Source organism: Abrus precatorius, unplaced genomic scaffold (assembly GCF_003935025.1).
Source record: "Abrus precatorius isolate BTA unplaced genomic scaffold, Abrus_2018 Scaffold8, whole genome shotgun sequence".
Classification (NCBI taxonomy): Eukaryota; Viridiplantae; Streptophyta; class Magnoliopsida; order Fabales; family Fabaceae; genus Abrus; species Abrus precatorius.
Genome location: NW_020874428.1, coordinates 36,362,956 through 36,383,145, shown reverse-complemented (window position 1 = coordinate 36,383,145; position 20,190 = coordinate 36,362,956). Strand labels below are relative to the sequence as shown.

At 27.9% G+C, this 20,190-nt stretch overlaps 2 protein-coding genes across 2 annotated transcripts; both read right to left on the bottom strand.

Moving 5' to 3' along the window:
• Positions 1 to 1,177: 1,177 nt before the first annotated feature.
• Positions 1,178 to 5,855, bottom strand: LOC113847270 (glycerophosphodiester phosphodiesterase GDPD6). Its single transcript, XM_027476260.1, has 8 exons — positions 5,630 to 5,855; positions 4,828 to 5,006; positions 4,350 to 4,533; positions 4,000 to 4,074; positions 3,265 to 3,374; positions 2,605 to 2,823; positions 1,858 to 2,013; positions 1,178 to 1,650 (listed from the first exon to the last, which is right to left on the bottom strand). Exons 1-8 carry the CDS (start codon positions 5,643 to 5,645, stop codon positions 1,411 to 1,413), a joined length of 1,179 nt encoding a protein of 392 aa, XP_027332061.1. The 5' UTR covers positions 5,646 to 5,855; the 3' UTR covers positions 1,178 to 1,410.
• Positions 5,856 to 16,891: 11,036 nt separating this feature from the next.
• LOC113848180 (mitochondrial import receptor subunit TOM5 homolog) lies at positions 16,892 to 18,461 on the bottom strand. The gene is made up of 2 exons (XM_027477578.1): positions 18,321 to 18,461; positions 16,892 to 17,158 (listed from the first exon to the last, which is right to left on the bottom strand). The coding sequence occupies exons 1-2, from the start codon at positions 18,405 to 18,407 to the stop codon at positions 17,081 to 17,083; spliced, it is 165 nt and encodes a 54-aa protein (XP_027333379.1). The 5' UTR covers positions 18,408 to 18,461; the 3' UTR covers positions 16,892 to 17,080.
• Between the last annotated feature and the right edge of the window lie 1,729 nt (positions 18,462 to 20,190).

Here is a 20,190-nt window from a genome sequence, read left to right as displayed (position 1 = left end):
AATTATTAATTCCTTAGGTGGTTTATCTTGTACCTCTTACTGAATTCCTGAAATCTGCTCGAGAATTTCTCAAGTCGGATTGTTGATGGTTTTACATTATGATGTCAGGTACCTGATCCTTCAGAATATCTTTAAGCTTTTTCTCGTTTAGGTTGAAGTGAATTAATCATGCTCGACCTGTATGGACCATGTTTGGATTAATTATTTTTTTAAAAAAATAATATTGTTGATAGAAGAAAGAAGTGTACTCTTCAAACATTTTGTTAATTTATATTGTAATATTCCAACATACGAGTAAAATTTTGGAGATTATGGTTAAATGGTTTTAGTTAATTTTTATTTTATTTATAATGGTTATTTTAAACACAGTAGTTATTTAAAATGAATTTTATATATTTTCTACAAGTTATTATATTTAAAAAAGTAATTGATTACATTTATAATCTATTATTAAAATGGTTTTTTTTTCATAATTATTCCAAACACAGACATGGTAGGTCTGAATATTGTTATTGCGGTTAGCCTATGGATGGAAAAGACTCCAAACACCACCTGCATAAAAGAACATCCTCCAAAGTGTCTAGCTGGAACCCAATCTTGAACAACGCCTGCTGATCTAAGCTCCGAAAAACAGGCACAAATAATTTTACTAAATACCAACATTACCTAAAAGACTCAAACCCTAGGAAATGACTAAAGGCAATCAGTGACGCGGGGATGTGGCCGCTTTCGTTTGGTTTCGAATCAGCATATCCTTCCAAGTTAGTTATTCCGTAACTGCCGTAAATGAATCATTAATCTAATGGTTAAATATTAACATGGACTCCACCAATATTATACGACATTAGTAAACGTTGATTTAGTGGATGTCTGATTCGCAAATCAAATCAACATCACAGGTTGTAACACATTTTAAAATAAAATGTAATTGGGGTTAATTCAGGGATATTTTAATCATTTTCAACCTTTTACAGTTTTTTTTAATTTTAAATTAAAGAAACTATTTCATTTATGGTACTAAATATATAATTAATACATTAAGTTTATTTAAATGTATTAATTTATATCTTTTATTATAAAAAAATATTAATTTTAAATATATTTTCCCCTCTAAAAACTCTATTATCAGACAACCCCCTTAGTAATCATAGCATGTATATTTTTCACCCAAGAATAGCAGCAGAACTCTACTGTTTATTACTTGAAAAAAGAAACCTCCTTATTACCGAGGAGCAAAAATCCTCTAATCATGTTTAAATAGATTACAATACGTATTATCTCACTAAATGCTTGACATTGCTTAATTTTTAGACAACTAATAAAAAACTATCGTGTACATGTTGATATAAGCTTTTTGAAAACAGAAACAGTAAATCCAAACACCTATACGCCCATCTTGACTTCTTAAGATCATTCATAAGAGGAGACCAATAAAGCAATTTTATGCAATAGCTTGGATGCACTCTTGTCGTCAATGTCATGATGTTTAGAGGATGTCCATTCCTGAAATCTATGAAGACTTCCTGTGAAGTCTGTAAACAGACCATCAACTCCTATTTTGTTGATCCAGTAATCATACTCCAAATATGGATCTTGACTAAAGTTGAAGTGCAAAAATAGGTTCTCATTTCGGTAAGTATACGGATGCACCTGCCTCATTATTAGCAGTTCAAATTGTCATTTGTTTGGCTCCAAAACCATTCATGGAAGACAATACAATTGATGACAAACTAAAGAGTAGGAATGTCAACAGATTCTCATAAAACATATAAGACAATAAAATCAAGAGTAAGCTTCGGAAAATTATCAAATCCATTACATCATTTAAAAGAAAACAAACTTTGAATAGAAGTGTACCTGGAGGTTATGAGCATGTGCTCTAGCAACAAGATTAGTAGGTGTTGTCTCATAATTATTTACCACAGGTACCAACGTGTCCTTCCAAGGTCCAATTCCCACAACGTATTGCTTTATGTAGTTTAGGTATTTATCAGATGTAATTTCCCAATATGACTGCACATCATCATTTTAATACTATTTTGTTAGGTTTTGGAATGGACAATGAAAACAACATTGAATAACATAAGATGGAGAAAGTATAACGTTTGAAAAGAAAGGTCAGAAAGTACAAAAATCTGGGTAGTATCAAAGGATAATCAAGGTACAGTCAATCAGGGCAAAACTTTTATCCGATTTCAACATTTTATTTAAGGAAGCCAGCATAGAGTGTCCTGGCTAAGAATTAAAGTAAAAGGCGGAAAAATGGAAGTGTGTTTAACAAGGTATTCGGACACAATGTAAGTCTGAATACATTCGCTCCTCCATTTATGCAACAAGAAAAAAAGTGTCCTCTGTTCTACTCCATACAAAAACATGTAGAAAGCTTCATCATTGGTGCTACTTACATTCTCTCTTCGAAGTTTGTGATCTTTTAAAGTCTAAAGATGTAATTATGCAACATTATGATATAAATTAATTTCACAGACCACAAGCATTACAATATCCATTGAAAAGAAAACATTTTGTTCTGAAAACTTGCATGCAGCAGAGAAGTTCAATAATCCTAAAGCAGCTCAGGCATCAAGGGTAAAATGTATTGCACACCTGATTAGTGTCTTGTGTTCGAACAGTAATATCATCAATCAAGAAAATCTTGGGCAAGTCTGTTTTATCTGATATATACACAAGTGAAGTCGGAGCAAATGACTGAATAAATGCAGGCTGTTTCAACCAATCTTTTGACAGGTAGGAACCCATGTATCCATATTTCTGAAGTGTCTCCACAAACTTGTCCTCAAATCTTTTGCCATTTTCCCATTTCACCTATTGATTGTAACAACTTAATGAACAAAAAACAGATCTAAAAGAAATCGGCAAATAGTACATATTAGATATTACTTTTAACACCAAATTATCAAGCATGAAATTGTAAGATTTTTTGTAAACATTGCAACAGATGATAAAAACTCTTAGTACAAGTTGCTTCCGTCGAAATTTCCAATAATATAATCTCAGAACCTATAATACTCATTAGCCTTTATTTAAAGTAAAGATGAGAAGTTATTTCTTTGATTCTACGAGATATGACCAGCACAGTACTATCAAACACGTAGAATAAGAATGGCAAAGTCTAATATATTTGTCTACTAGACAAATTATATATCAATAGTTCTTCCTTTTGGAATGACTTCTCTTTTTGAGATACAAGTCTCCCCACCCTCCAAACATATAGCCATATATTGGTTTATAGGGAGAAACACTCACATGCTCATTGATAAATACTGGATCTTTTATCTCTGGATATATTCCAACAACTCTGGGTGCATCCAGTGCTATGGAAATGTACTCTTCAAAAGTGATTATTTGAAATTTTCCTGAAAGAGATTCCAAGTAAAAGGTTATAGACTTACAGCTACCTGCTTTTATATGTGCTAAAGCAATAGTAGTTTCAAACAATAATCACAAGAGAAAAAACCAAGTCATCAGCGGACAGATTATCAAAAAATGAAAAAAGAATAGTTCTACTCTTTGGGTGTAGGGGGAAAGTGTAACAGAATATACATGTGGCAGCAAGGTATAGGAGAGGTGAATCATGAAATGATGGGACTGGAAAGAAGATATGAATAAGGACGGGTGGGAAATACATGACAACAGAATTTGGAGAAGATTATGTGGCTTAGGCACGTAGAGCAGAGTCTATGTTTCATCTCAGACTGTTTCTCTTTACTGCCTTTTCTGCATTTCTTCTATTCCAGTATCACTATTTTTGTTTGATGAGAAGTAATTTTTACTCGTGAAGAAGATTTCCTTCTGGGATTCTATCTTATTCTCATCAAAATCTATCACAAATTAAAAATTTTATTAATAATAATGATTTCAGAAATACCAGTTAATGAACTGCAGCAACAGAATAGTTCAGAATCAATGCATGAACAAGCCAAACAAACAAAATATACACGTAAGAGAATGAGATGCTGCCAAATGTAAGGAGATACTAACCATTGAACTGTTGATCCCTGAAGCTACACCTCTGTTTCACTCTCAACGACTCCAATTCTTTAAATGTGAAATCAACTGCAAATATACAAATGAATATAATTATTTAAGCAAATTAGATTCTTTCCACAAGAACAGATTTGTTTATATGCCAAAAAGTGACTTTCAAGAAAAATAAAGAACTTAAACATAAACAATCCTTCTAGAATATACATCACTAAACGAAAATTGAGATGAATTTCAAGCTTATGCATTTGTGTCATAAGCAGTACACAGAAGCAATCAGATTAACCACCAAAATATATTTTACAAAGAAAATTTGCAAGGAAGAAGACAAAAAATAGCATTGGTACCAGTAAAAAAGCCAGTAACATTGGCCCCCTCGACTTCATATGTTCTTTTACGATTGGCAAACTCTTTGTGGCTTGCAACATCAGTAGTAGCATCAAGGGTAACATCATGGAAACATATAAGAACACCATCTTTGGATGATAAGATGTCAGTTTCAATGAAGTCTGCACCTTCTTCAATAGCTCTCTGCAAGGAACTTTCATTTTTAGGCAAGTAGAGGCCAAAGATAAAAGTGATGCTCATTTATCATTATGTTATCTGCATTGTACGTAATACCAGTTTGCATAATTGTAGCATGATTGCATTTGTATGGTCACCAGATAAAAACACGTGTGAAGGACAGAGAACTGGGATAGCATCTCAGGAAAACTTTTGATGTTATATTTTTATGCATATACTCTTGGCCAAATCCAAATCAGATTATAAAATAATGAAAAACGAATGCAATTTTGTCAAAATAGTTATTATGCCCTTATTCACCATGTATGCAGGACGAGTTTCTTCAGGAAGCTCGCCATTTGAACCGCGGTGTGCAATGTTATATGGACGAAAAGTTTGTAGAGGCTGCCTGTTTCCATCACCACCTTTGCTAGAAGATGGATACAAAGGCCTTGCAGTGCACCCAAAAATGAGCAATAGAAACACAACAGGTGCAAAACCTGTTAAAAGTTTAGAATTATTACACCAAATTACCAGATATTTAGCAGAAAACACTACAGGAAAAACAATTATTTTCACGCAAACATTAAAAACATACATCCAAATTTCATAATGTTTTTATTAGAAAACGAAACCTGATAAGATGCAAGCTCTATATAAACAGGTATTAATAAACAAAATAGAAGACAATGTATTTGGATATTCTGACAAAATTGGATGCTGATTGACTCAATTTGTAATACCACAAAAGAAAATGCCAAAAATTGACCTAAAAACACACCCCCAATCAAAAATAAATAAAAACAGCTGTCATTTGCAAAAAAATAAAATAAAAAATACCATGGCAGAAAATCCTAAAATTGAAGGAAGAAAGAAGACCAGTGATCCATTCAGAAACTAAACGGCAAAGGCTCATTGATTAATAAAAACAACAATGGTTCCAAATCATATTTACCCAAAAGAATTCGAAGCAGCAGGAAACCTATTCGCCCAAAGGGAACACAAACAGAACAACGAGAAATGCTCACTTAGATGAACAGAAACAAAAAAATCTGAACGAAGAGAATGCCCAAAAAAGAAGAACGCAAACGAAGATAGATTCTGAAAAGTAAAAAAGCCTTACTGGGCGTGGAAGCCATGGGGATGATTAGAGTGTTAGTGTTGTGTTTCTGGCTTCAATTTTTTCCTAGTCCTATGTATGTAAAAATACATTAGATCCTATGAATACAGTTCAATTATTGGTGAGAGTCCTTTGCTTAGCGCCGAATTGATGGACTCTTCGAATATTCCCCGAATTTTGTGTTACGCTTAAGACAAAATCTATTATTCCTTTCCTTCCAAATATCACCACCTCAATATAGGTTCTTCAAATATATATATATAAATCATCTAAGCTTCTATGCATTCTTTGACAAATCACATTTTTTAACAAAAAGAATTACAGATGTTATTGCTTCTACGCAAAAAAAAAATTCAGACGAAGATGCTTTTAGTTGTCTCTTTAATCTGTTGATTATGTCTCGTATTTTGGATCTGTTAAACAACAATTAGAAATCCTTTATAGTTCTTGTTTAATGTTTTTCTATTGACTCTTACCTATGTGTTCATTGGTCAATAATATAAATGCACCAACTAATAATACAGTTAAAATAGTATTTTGGTTTATACATATGACAACATTTTTTATTCAATTTAATTTAAATAATATTTAATTAATAAAATTTATAAATATAATTTAGGAAGATAATAGCAATATAATAATAAAATATAATATAGAAAATAATTATATATATATATATATATATATATTTAACCTCTTGTATACTTTCTCTATTCTAAATTATTTGTCATTTCAAGAGTTTTTATAGTATCTTATAAAAGAATTTAAATGTTATCTAAAGTTGTATTTACATTGGTGGAATATAATAGAATGGGTGAAATAATATAGAATGGAATCTTATTTTATTATTTAAATTTATAAAATAAGGATGAAATATAGTGAGATTTAATAAAACTCATTCTCTCAGATTTAAGAGGAATATTTAAATTATTTTGTTATCATCTTTTTATTGCTATATATTTTGCATCTAAATTTAAGACATTGTTTTATCACATTATTGTTATATCTTTTTTGTTTGTATTAAGATCTTAACTAGTATACCCAAAATAGCTTATTGTATTTTATAGATAACATTATTTATTTTTATTCTTATGAAATGATTTAATTTAATTTATACATGTATATATATAGCATAATAATTAAAATTGTAATAAAAAATAAATCAAAATTAAAATTTTATATTTTATATTTTTAATGTAAAAATATTATAAAAATAAAAAATATAATTGATTATTGTTTGTTCACCGTCTAAACAATAAAATATAAACCCCTTTTCACTTCATTATATCTAAACATATCCTAAATGAAAGGATCGCATCTTTTGACTGTATAGTCAACACCGTTTTCATGATTTGCTTTGATGATCCAAAATTATTAATACGACAAAATAATTAATGAGATACTTAAATGCCATAAATTATATATTCATTCCCCAGATCTCAGCACCCCCACTTCTTCAACAAGACTTGATAAAATAATTGAGTCAACTCTCAAAGCAACATAACTTTTAAGAGACGTCGTTACAAAAAGACCAATACTTAATTTATTGAGCACGAAGCACTTGAAATTAATAAGTTTTTAAGCTCCAAATTCTGTCACGTACATTCACTTCAGTTAACCTATATTTAACTTGTTTTAATTCATTAATCAGGACTATTTATGTTAGAATAGAGAGAATGGTTGGCACGTATTTGTGCTTAAAAATTGACATCAACCTTGAGGATAAGAACGCTTTAATTGACTGATCAAAGTATATGAAATTACATAAGGAAGTTATTATCTACGATTTAAAATGTTATTTATAAATTAAAAAACTATATAATATGCAAAATGCCTAGAATTAAAAAGTCTAAAAAATATATCTAAAGTGTTATATAAAGGGTGAAAAAGATCTTCATATAAAAATGTCAACTAAACTAGTTTATCATATACTGAATTATCCTCACAAGTAGCATAACATATGAGTACATAAAAAGAGTTTTATATAAAAATGGATATTGTGTAAAATAAAACACATTTTAAAATAAGTTAATCTTAATTTTAGATAATTTTAATTTCATTTAAGAATGATAAAACAACAAACAAATTTAGACAAAATCAGCCAAAAAAAATTCATTTTTTCTTTCAGTTTTTAAATTGTATGTTGTCATTTAATTTTTATTTTTCTTATTATAAACAACAAACTAAAGTCTTTTTAATATATAAAATATAATGTAAAACAACTTGGTCAAAATCGAGTTTTAACAATGTGCCCAAAGCCCTAACGTGTACGAAGTATCTTAAAATGAGTTTTATTAAAAACATATAAATGTGTCATGCATTATACAAATATTTTAAATTTAAGTAAAAATTTCAGACATATACGTATAGTCAACTTAAATAAAATATAACACATGTTTAACAATTAAAATTATAAAAAAATGTGTATTTAATTTTAAAAATAAATTTAAACAAAAAAATGCCTTCCTTTAGAATAACTTAAAAAAATTTAGTCGCTCTTAATATAATATATTAGAAGAGAAACAGATTTATCGTCAAACTAATTTTTTGTAAAATAATTTGAAAATAGCAAGACAACATATTTGGAGAAAATAAATTTTAAAGTAAAAATATTTTTTTAAAAACTGTTTTCAAATTAAACCTGAAAAACTGAGATTTATATAAAATTAACATAAATATTTTAAGATATTTAATACTTCAAAAAATTAAAGGTAAAAACACCCTAAATAATAATAAAACCATACTTAATAACAAAACACGCAAAATTATGTTATCAAAGTCTTGAGGCATCATCGTTGGTATGACTGTTTCTTCTGTTTGTGCAAAATAAAGTAGACAGACTTCCAAACAAATTTGGAAGTCTCAATTTATTGCTTGGCCAATCCAAGTGTCCTGTGAAGATACAAAATGAAGGTTCACGAATAGGAAAAATAATCTTTGATGAAAATTTTGTGTTACACTGTAACTAGAATAATTAACCATAGATAAGATAATTATGCAGAACTAGTATTCTTTGCTACTTCTACACATTGTAAAAGGGGTGAGTGATAAAATCAACTCCATCTCCACTGATACAAAATGAGTCAGAACAAACAATGATGTGTTTCATGGGATCTTCCACTTCCTTACCAACAGCATGCATCACGAATTCTTCAGGAGAGAGAAAGTTACCATGGCAGACACAAGCAATACACACTTGATCTTTCCTGTAACCCTTCTATTCTTTTCCCACTGGGTTCATCTCCAGTAGTAGTCACACTAGGCATCTTTCTCCGAATGTCCATTGCATCACTTGTACTATATGGATACACATGCTTAAGCCTTTTGGCTGGACTCTCAAGCTCTGAATCAAAGGGGAATAATGCCATTTCGTGCATTGCTTTTGAGGAAAACATGGAATCATTTTCACGCTTGGTTGATGTTTGGACGTTGAAACTAGCTCCTCCTTCATGTGTGCAAGTTAAATAATTTACCGTGAGAAACTTTTTAATCGGGATTCAAACGCAAGTAATTACCAAACTAAACTTAGGTTGAGTGGATTTAACAAGCTACCAAAACCATACTTATAGCTTTAACTATTGTTTTACTCCGTGCTTTGTTATATGGACAATTGCTCGTTCCTCATGACTGGTGAGGTGGAACGAAACGATCAAGAGAGCATCATACAGAAACATATATGTCATTACAGCCATATGAGAACATCTGTTTCCCATTATATATAGAAGAATTTAGATAGTGGTGATCAGCGATCATTGCAGTACCCATAATATTTTGTTGGGTTAAATATGTATTTATCCTTCAAAATACATCAAAATTTGATTTTAATTTGTATATATTTTTTAGTTTTAGCCTTTACATTTCTTAGTCTATATTAAATAATAACATGAGGTATTAGATATATGTCAATTATTTTCTCATCACAAAGTCACATAAGTCAGAGAGATTAAAACCAACTATTTTTAAAAATCTAGAGAACAAAATTAAATAAATAATTTTTAAAACTCGTTATAATTGAAGAGACAAAAGTATATTTAAATCTATTTCATTTTCATATAATAGAAAAAAAATCAACCTTTTTTATGTTCCAGCAGAGTTTTGAGGATCTGCCCCCTCCCCAAATCATTCCTCATGCACTCGGGAGAGGATCTTCTTATATTCTCATTAATTTTTTATATGATTTTACTTATTTAATATTTATATATAGAAAAAAGATATAGACATAAAATTTACACATCTCAACTTGTAAAGTTTCAGCGTAAAAAATCCATTCCATCCACATCAGCAATTCTATTTATTTTCCTTTGTCACTGCATGCATATGTTCCCCATAATTTCCATATATATTAAACTTCTCATTGAAGTGGAATACTCCAGCTCCTATTCCTACCGTTTTATCAGAATGTAAATAGCCAAGCAATCATATGGGACACGCTGTCAATTTGATAGTGCATGTGGCCACATTAAATATTTGTCACGACTTTTCTTATTTGTTTGCCTCTTTTAGTAATCACAATAGCAGTTTTAGGTTTTCCTAATTCCTACCACCCCAGTAAAGGACAGGCCATCTTGTAAACATTTATTATGATGACTTAGTATAACACTCCTTCCTTAAGGACAAAAAACTTCCCCCATGTCATTATTGAAATTTTAATTTCCCCACGGCCTCTTCCTTTTCGTTTTAACTCTCAACAGTTAAAAAAAAGGGACACCAAAACATATGCCCTAAAGAATTAAAATTAGTTACAATACTAATTATATCATTGTTGGTGTTATTCTCATTTCATGTCAACAACTAAAATCAACAACAATTACCGATACAATATGCTAATTTTAACTAAAAAATAACAATCATAATTAAGTTTGATTTGTCTTCATGTCAGTTTATCAATTTAATAAAAATTTCTAATAATATAAATTTTTAATGTACTTTTTTCAACACACTAACACAAAATTATACGATTTTTATTTTTGTAATATTATGATTTTTAATAAATAAATTTTATATTAAAAGAAGTGTAATACTACCAAAAAATGATTAAGCAATCCAAAACTCCAACATATGTCCCATGTCACGTAATGATTTACCAGAACTATGAATATATGATAATCACTTACTACCTAATAATTTGGGGCAATACCAACGTTTCAACACGGTATTAATAACCGTAAAGATAAAAAAATTGAAAAAGAAGTTACCCTGATGGCGTGAATCCCAGGGGGGATTAGGAAGGGTGTTGAGTTGATCTTCATTAATTGAGTAAGCTAGTGGCTGCCTAGACACTGCAAGAGACTTGTCTGCTTCTGCTGCCGCTGCTCTTCTCAGCTTCTCAAGCAATAATCTCTTCCCAGTCCTCACTCTTCTCATTGTCTGTAAGTCCCCAAACCTCACCAGACCCTCTTCTTCTCCGCCATTTCCCACCACACTCCCCTTCAACGATGACCTTTTCATCCTCTTTTCTTCTGCATTTTCACCGCACGGAGAAAGCTTCAGAGTCAGGTCTATCTCCTCACAATGAGTGCCTAATCCCGTGTTGCTTTGTTTATCAGCAAAAAATCCCTGATATATAATAATAATCGCTGTAGTTTAGTATTACCCCTACTACTTTCTAGCTCTTGCATGAATCAGTCAATTTAATCAGCAATTTTTAAAGGGTTTGTAATGTCACCTCACCTCCATTGAAATCCAAAAGAAAGGTGAAATGATAAACAGAATGTCTCCCTCTGAAAAGAAAATCAAGTTTGACACACGAAGTTATATTTCGATGAATAGTAGTAACCGCAAAGCGTACGTTAGTGAGTCATGAACCATGTATACCGAATGAAAATTGTTCCCACTCCCGCCACAAAAGGAACGAGTAAAATGAGGATTATCTACAGTACAGAGAATGAGATAGAACAAAAGAAAACAATATAAAATAAAAAAGTCAAAACCCGCATGGAAGCAAAGATTTTGTGGAGCGAACGTCACATCGAGGAACAGAAGAAGTAAAAAAGAAGGGGTTGGGGTAGCATAAGGAGCTCAAGTGCTCACAGAATGGCGTTTGAAGTGAAGAAGGGAAAAACAATGAAGACAGCTATGCTGACAGCGTTTGGCAGAAGTGGACCCCAGACCCGACCCCAAAGTGTGAATAGCAGAAACTGTTTTCGATTTTCATGTTCGTGTCATGCTTTTAGGTTGCTTTGTACAACTTGACAACGAATTCCAAATTTTCCACGTGTTTATTTAGTGCCCTGAATGGTTATCGCACATATATATTACTGTGTTCAATATAAGCATTTTTTTATAAAAAATTATAATATTCTATTTTCTCAATGTCCATCTGTAATATTTTATAATTTTTAATAAAAATTATTATATATTTACGGTTTAATAATTCATTTTTAAATTTATTTTAAGTATTTAAAATAATGTATTTTTATTAAAAAAGAATCATTATTATATTAAAAAATTTATTTAAAATTATAAATCAAGTTAAAATAATGTTTAATCATTTAATTCAAAAGTTTAGTATCTAATTTTATGTTAACTATATATTTACAAGAACTATAATGAATAAAATTAATATTTATAAACTTTTATACATGAATACAGATACAAACATTATAATATACACATATATATATAATTATAATTTTATAAAATTTATTTTATTGTAAATTTATATTTATTATTTTGAATTTTTATTTGATATTAGATTAATAATTTTGTTTTAAAATTGATATTTTATTTAATTTCTTAAACAATTTATTTTATAATAATTTTATTTTTTTATTTGTTAAAAATATTATTAAAACATTATACATTAGTTAAAAAATTATGGTAATATATACGAATATGACAATTTGGATATATGATAATGAAAATTAAATTGTTGTCTAATAAATATGAGAATGGCTAGAATAATGTTTTAAAAATAAATATTTTTGGGCTATTAAATTTGAAGTTGTTGTTAACGACCAGAGCAAATTAAATATTTTTTATCTTATAAAAAGTAATGCATTTGGAATAAGTCTTAAATCTTTTTTTATTAACATTTAGTTCGAAACAAATATAGCGAGTAATAGTAATTACAAATATTATTTTAATTTAATTTGTAAATTTAAGGATGAGGACTAAATTTTTACTCATTTAACAGGTTAGAAATTAATTTTGATATTTTTTATAAAAAAAAAATTTTAAAATCTAATATCTTTTATAAAGAACAAAAGTTCTTAATTTTAAATAAATTAATCTCCGTATATAAATTATGAATATTTTCTTCAACATTTTTATAAGTATTTTAAACAAACTTTTTTAGAAGTATTCAGTAAAAAAAAAAATGAATTTCATATAAAATACTTTTTTCTACATTAATTTTAATTTTAATTTTTTAAGTATGATATATTATTTCATATTAATAATTATAATATTGATGTTTTAAAATATAATTAAATTTAAAAATAGACATATAATTTTTTCAATTATTTATTTTGAAAAATCCTCGCGTACACGTTTTTCTATTGAGGAATATGTACTAAGTCCTCTCAAATTCGTATTGTCGGATGCGTGCCATCAATTATTCTTATCTGAGTTGGAAAAGGGCAACTCAGCAAAAATATTTACCCCATAGACTCTTTAAACCGTTTAAGGGAAATGAAATTACTAAATATACATTTAGGATTTTTTAATTTTATTTTCTATAAATATTATTTATTTTAGTTTATTTAGCTAATGTGATTTAATAAAAATTGAAGTTCAGTCAGTTAACGTGGTTCAAATATTAATTATAAATTATGTAAAATATACACTCAGTGAACTTTATTGTGCCACGTGCATTATAAAAACGTCTCAACGTCTGTCGGCTTGATTCATAAATTAGTAAAATAGCCAAATATTTGGTATATTCAATTTTAGACATTGTAAAAGGATCGACTTATCTTAATCCATTATCAATCAATTATTAACACGTTTAATTCAGATTAATTAGAATATCTATTTTTTTATTTTCAAAAGAGCAATTTAAATATTTATATTTTTTAATTTTTTTATAAGTGAGTCTATTATTAAAAAAAAATTATAATTTAAATTTAAAATTTTGTTTAGGTGATATTGAAGGGAAGTGGGTCAGATTAGTACCGCAGGGAACACAATAGGACGTGATTTGTTATTTAGCTTAAAATTTCTGGCAACGGTGATGTGATGAGCATTTGGCGGTCAACGATAATGGCATGTGTTTCTTTCACGTTTATAACTCACGCTGAAGCTCCGAATTAATGAATAACAAATAATCTTGTGTCTTTTAAATTAAAAATATTTCTCATAATTTTTTATTTTTTAAAATATAAATTAAATTTATAATCAATTTTGATTCAAATTTATTAAATACGTTCACTTAATAATCAAAATATATTTGACACAATTATGAAAACGCAAATATATTTCCACCCACGCACAAAAAGCATGCAACTTGGGAACTTTATCTGCATTTCCACGATTAATTTGAAATTGGTGTGTTTAATATTTTGAAAGAATCTATGAAAACTCAAATATATTAAATCTAATTGAGATTGAATAGATTCGCAATAATCTTAAAATATAATTTACCTGATAAATTATATTTAACTTACTATAGCATGGAAAATTTTAAAATAGTTTAATTTAAATAATATTTTACAGAAAAACAAAAAAATTAATCGGATACTTAATGTAATAGAAGCGTAACTTAATAAAGAAAAATATAAGTTTTAAAAAAAATTTTGCTAATAGTTTTAAAATATTTTCATTCGAAGGTAGGGAATCATGTTTATAGTATAAGAGTAAAATGAATCTACAATTTTTTCACGAGCTTATTTTTAAGAAAATTTTCGTTTCTCGTCAATTCATGTAATTTTTTAATATTAAATATGTATTTTTATTTGCTTAACCATTCTTATATTATAAATTTAAGTTTTCGTTGTTAAGAGTTTTTATGGCTAAATAAAAATGCTTTATAGATAATATTAAGTCATTTAAATTTTCTTATATTTAATATCTAATTTTCTTTATTTTATGATTTTTACTCTGTTTAAATCTATTACTTAATTTTAATCAATTTAAATTTGATTTCCAATTTAATTATGGTTTAAATTTTAATATTTAAATCTTAACATCATATACTATATTTGTCGAAGAATTATTTTTTTATTTTAAAATAAACTAAATTTTAGTAATATTATAGTCTTGCTTAATCTTAATGTTATTTGTTGTCTTTTAAATTTTGTAAACATATTAATCTTAATTCAAATAATAAATTTTCATAACTCTGTTCTTAACATGAAAATTCTCATATTTTCAAATAATTTCATCTAATAAGATATAATAATATTATATTAATAATAATAACATCTACTATTTTCTGTAAGTTATTTTTATTTATAAATTTTACTTAAATTTAAGTTGCTCGTATTAATACATGAAAACTTGCTAAAATTTCATATTAATAAAAGTATTATGCAAAGCCTCGTTATAAATGAAGAAAATCACTATAAATTTTTTTTCTGTCAATAAAAAACTCTTGTAAATACTACTGTAAGATTAACACGAATAAAAATATTTAAATTTGACTTTATTATAAGAAAAAGAGCTACATAACAAAAGGGAGATTTATCATTTTATATAATCGATGTTGAAATAAAATAACAAATGAAATATAATCTATCAATAAAAGTTAGTTTAAATAATAAGTGGCTTAAAATCGTTTAAAAAAATTCTTGTATTTGAATTCTTATATATGTAAAAAATCTAAACTCATTTACTACATCTAAGTGTGCGACTCAGGTTATATTTAAATTGAACTAGATTAGAAATAATAATCAATATTAAAAAAAATAATCTTGATTACTATTTACTTTTTGTTATACTTTTTCTTGCTTTTTAGTATATTTATATTTACAGCACAAACATTAGAATTAGATAGATATATTATCTTTTTCATTTAGAATATAAATTATATGTTTGCTTATTTTATTTTTGGTAAACAGATTTTGAAATATTTAAAGAATTTAATAATCATTAACAGAAATTAATCTGAATGTTAAGCAACTTAATATCAGTTAATTAAAGTCTTGAATTTGAATCATTGTGTATACAAAAAATTTGTAGTGTTAAACTGATCCATTATATCCCAGGTGTGTAACTTAGGTTAAATCTGAATTAAATTAGATAAAAAATAAAAGCTAATAACCGTGAACTATTGTACTACTGTAAGAAGGCTTTTGTAGCTCTAGGTCAAACATTTTTCAATAGTATTCTTCGGTAAAGACATGGTTTGCCCCGGTTTTGGAATCGGTCCTATGCTTCGTTTTTACCCTCTATATCGAGTAGCATTGAATTGCTATATCTGGTTTCAACTTAATGGTTTTTGTCATTTGTGTTTGTTAATTGCAGCTTTGATAAGAATTTTAAAAAGAGGAATTTGTGTCATTTGACATTAATATAGACATTTTGCAAACATCCTGATCAACGCAATCGGAGCAAAATGGAATTTGAATAATTGGCGTGCTTTATATTAGTAGGACTACAAGATTGACCATTAAGGAGGATTTAGATGCCCGTAAATAGTCCACAATTCGTGTTCTGTCAAATGTTTCAAAAATTAGACCGATCAGTACCACATCGGTTCCAATTAATTATCTATTTTTAATATATAATATATTATGTAATAAAATAATATAAAAGTATGATAAAGTCTTAAGTATTCTGAAAAACACGAAAGAATATTCTATACCTTTATATCCGTGAAACAATCGTAACAATTAATTTTAATAATAAAATTAATAATATATTTAAAAAACATAAATATCCTTTAATATCTTAATATAATATAAATAAAGTATTCAATACACTCTTAAATTTAAAAACACCATAACAAGCACTTAAAAGCATATAAAAGAAAATCATTATCACAATTTTCTAGTGTATATAAGAATTTTCTTTTTAAGAGGTATTTAGAAAGGAAGATTTTGAAAAGAAAGAAAGGAGAGATAAATTTTTTATTTTAAATAAATATATTTAAAATCAATATTTTAAAAAATAAAATATATAAATAGATATATTAAATATACATTTATGATGATAAATTATATATAATTTTCTTAATTTAAAATAAAATATATATACAATTCCCTCCCTTCCCCACCAAAATCTCTCCCAAACACACCTTAAGTTACTAACCTTTCCAGCCGGTTGCATATCTGTAACAAATTGAGTTAATCCACGGATATAAAAATTAACTATTTAGTATCCGTAACATCCGACCCAGGGAATGTGCGCATACAATTAAAGTCAACATAACCAAATCGTTAAAGCATTATGATCGTTCATCAAAAGCCTCAAATTAATAGAGCTCATTGCATGTTCAAATTACTAAAGCCTACACATCACATTACTGTTGAAGTAGATGATAGCAGTTCATGACATCCAACTTATTCTTCAACTTCAGATTGCCATAAGGTCACCATAAGTTCGCATAAGTGCTATTGATCCTGCAAACAATCCCATAGCACGAAGCAATTTCTGCAGGGGAAAAAACAAAAGAGAATCCGCACTCATGTTAAACCAAGTCAAGTTCCCAGATATAAACATGAATTGATGGGAAGAAATACCATTAAAATTAAGTAAAAACTAATAGCCCATTGCCACAATCTTATTCATGCTCCAACTCTTAGTAATAGCACTTCCTATAAACTAAGTTAACGAGTAACCTTGTTAACCAAAAGGTTCAGTGGTTGGTTATTCTAAGCGACAGATTACTGAAGCTATTCACTCTTCCTGGATAATAAACTTCTTGCATTTAACTCCTATACTGTAACTTCTACAATAATCACAACACATGCATCCTGTCTCAGGAGTTTCCAAGCAAAAATGATCACAACCAATTATGTTTCACATAAGAGAATGCCTGAATTCCTATGAAACTAAAAGCAACACCAATGTCTCTACGGTGAAGACAATACGAAGAGGATCAAAATTCTCAAAACAAAAAATTAACATAACAGATAAGGGTAACAACTAGACAAAGAAAGAAATGTCCAAAATTCATAGAAGATCATCAACACAACTTATAAAATTCAGACATTGACAGTGGCAAAACAATCAGCAATTGCCTCCAAACCACAAGGATCCATAAACGTGCAGAAGTAAACCCGATTAACTCGATTAAAAAAAATAAAATAAAATTCAAGATAACTGAAACTCCTCCATTCAAGCATTCACGTTAGCTGACAACGGCAACAAATTTCAATACCACACAGTATAGAATCATGATTTGGTCATGGAGCTATTACATTGCAACGATCAATAATAATAAGGGACAATGGTAATAACCGATCCATTTTGCAAGCTGAGGGTACTCATATGACAAAAAATATTTTTTCAAGATTCTTCCTTCTCTCATTAAAACAAAGCACAGAAAATGGCGGAGCTTTATAAAGGGGTTTACGATTCTCACATAGTTTTTTTTAAAATTTGAAAATATATGGGGCAATTGCTCTATCTCTCTAACTCTTTCTGTTTCGCTGAAAAAACATGGCACCAACTTTACCAATTTGATCTGATGACGCTATGAACCATATTAAATCACATACTAACATAATTAAAAATAAAGAAAAAATAAACGAAACAGAACAGGTGCGAATCGAGTAGAAGACAAGGAAAGAGGAAGAGAGAGAAAGATTACCGCATTGAAGGCCCATTTCTCATCGTCATTGACTTGAGAATTGAAGAAATCTTTGAGGTACTGAATGGAAAATACAGAGTCGGCCATTGATGCGAGAGAAAGGTGGAGAACTTCGTATTAGGGTTGGGTTTTTGGGTTTTGAGTCTTGACGAACAGAGACAGAGGTATTAGCGCACCGCTTTTATTTATTTATTTATTTATTTCTCTCTTTCTCTATTGCTGAAATATGAATATTTAATTTATTGTTTCAATTAGCAGATAAAAAATAACTAAATAATAATGAAAAAAGGGATTATGTGGTTAAAAGAAATTGTAGGACATGCAATTCTAATCCAAAAGCTTGTTGCGGAGGATGAACAACGATGACCATCATCATTTTCTGTACTTAGAAAAAAATATACTATTTTATTTTATGATTTAGGAAACCTTAATTTTTAAAAGTATTTTTAATAATTAATAATAAAAATTATTGAAAATAATATTTCTCATACTAATATACTATTAACTTTTTAATATAATAAATACTTTTCAAATATAAATATATTTTTTAAATAGAAAGTTAATTCTAAAAATTGGGATTGATATATTTTTTATTTTATCAGTTTAATATAGATTGTTTAAACCGTAGTTAAATTTAAAGTAGGATGCTTTGATCTAGAGAATGGTATATTAGTCTAACATTAGGTTTATTTAATCCAAAAAATCAAGTGACTTTAAAATTAGTTAAAAATGATAAAAATCCTGTTTGATAAAATTAGTTAAAAGCAACAAGTTTATAGTTTGTAATACGAATTTGCTAAAATGCTATAATGTATAGTTAGTCAGATGACTGAATTAAAGTTATTTGATAAACTAATTTTTATTTATTATTTAATCATTTAATTAAATAATTCAATTTTATTTTTAATTTATTATCAATCAATTAATTAGATGGTTAATTTTTTTTGTTAGGGTTGCAATTTTATGAATGTAAATTATTTAAAAAGTTTAAAGAGGAAATAAATGATTGGTAGTTGACTATTTCATATGAATTTTCAAAAGTTAATTTTTAAAAATTATATACTTTTTAACGTATTTTGTGACTAAATAATTCTACAACTTAGTTATTGATCATGTCATTAAATTACAAACTCCTAAAGAAATTAGAGGCTTGTATGATCAAACGAATTAATCAAACCAGTCCAAAAGCTAGAAAAAACTGATATAAAAGAAGTTATTGAAAGCTATTTTTATTTTATTTTATTTTAAAATGTATATTTAACTAAAAAAGTTAACCAAATAAAGGATCAGTGACAAGTTATAAAAACATTATGTATAAAGTTAACTTTTATATATATACACACACACATGTATACATATAAAAGCAATACAAGTTCAATCACGGTTTGGTAAAACTATGAATTGATGTTTTTGGCAAATTAATAATTAGTTTAATTGAAAAACATAAATTTAAATGTTAAAATTACAAACATAAACATATAGGAGGAATTTGGGATATTAAAATAAACTTTGAATAGGTAGAAATCAAAATAATTGAATAATGTTGCATTCCTCCCTAGATTCTTGTTATGTTAGGCTGTATTTGGTGTTTTTTTTTTTATTATTACAACACAATTTTTTAAAAACTCTAAATCGAGACAATATTTTTCAAATAAGTTTTTTCCCCATTTTATGAAAACAGAAACTGTTTTCCAAAGCTTTTACAACACTAGCTATTTCCAGTGTTGCTTGCTTCTATTTTATTTTTACTTAAGGACAGATTTAAGGAGGTAAAGTGAGATCCCAGCCATTCCTCTTTTATTTTTCCAAAATTGTATAAATAAACTCTTTTCTTAAAAATATCTATGGTTTTATTATTTACTCAGACAAC

Coding starts and splice junctions, on each gene's coding strand:
- LOC113847270 (XM_027476260.1), bottom strand. Junction 3,375..3,999: donor CAGGGATCAACAGTTCAATG/GTTAGTATCTCC, acceptor AATCTCTTTCAG/GAAAATTTCAAATAATCACT. Junction 2,824..3,264: donor CAGTATTTATCAATGAGCAT/GTGAGTGTTTCT, acceptor TACAATCAATAG/GTGAAATGGGAAAATGGCAA.
- LOC113848180 (XM_027477578.1), bottom strand. CDS start 18,407: ATGGCCGACTCTGTATTTTCCATTCAGTACCTCAAAGATTTCTTCAAT. Junction 17,159..18,320: donor AGAAATGGGCCTTCAATGCG/GTAATCTTTCTC, acceptor TTTCCCCTGCAG/AAATTGCTTCGTGCTATGGG.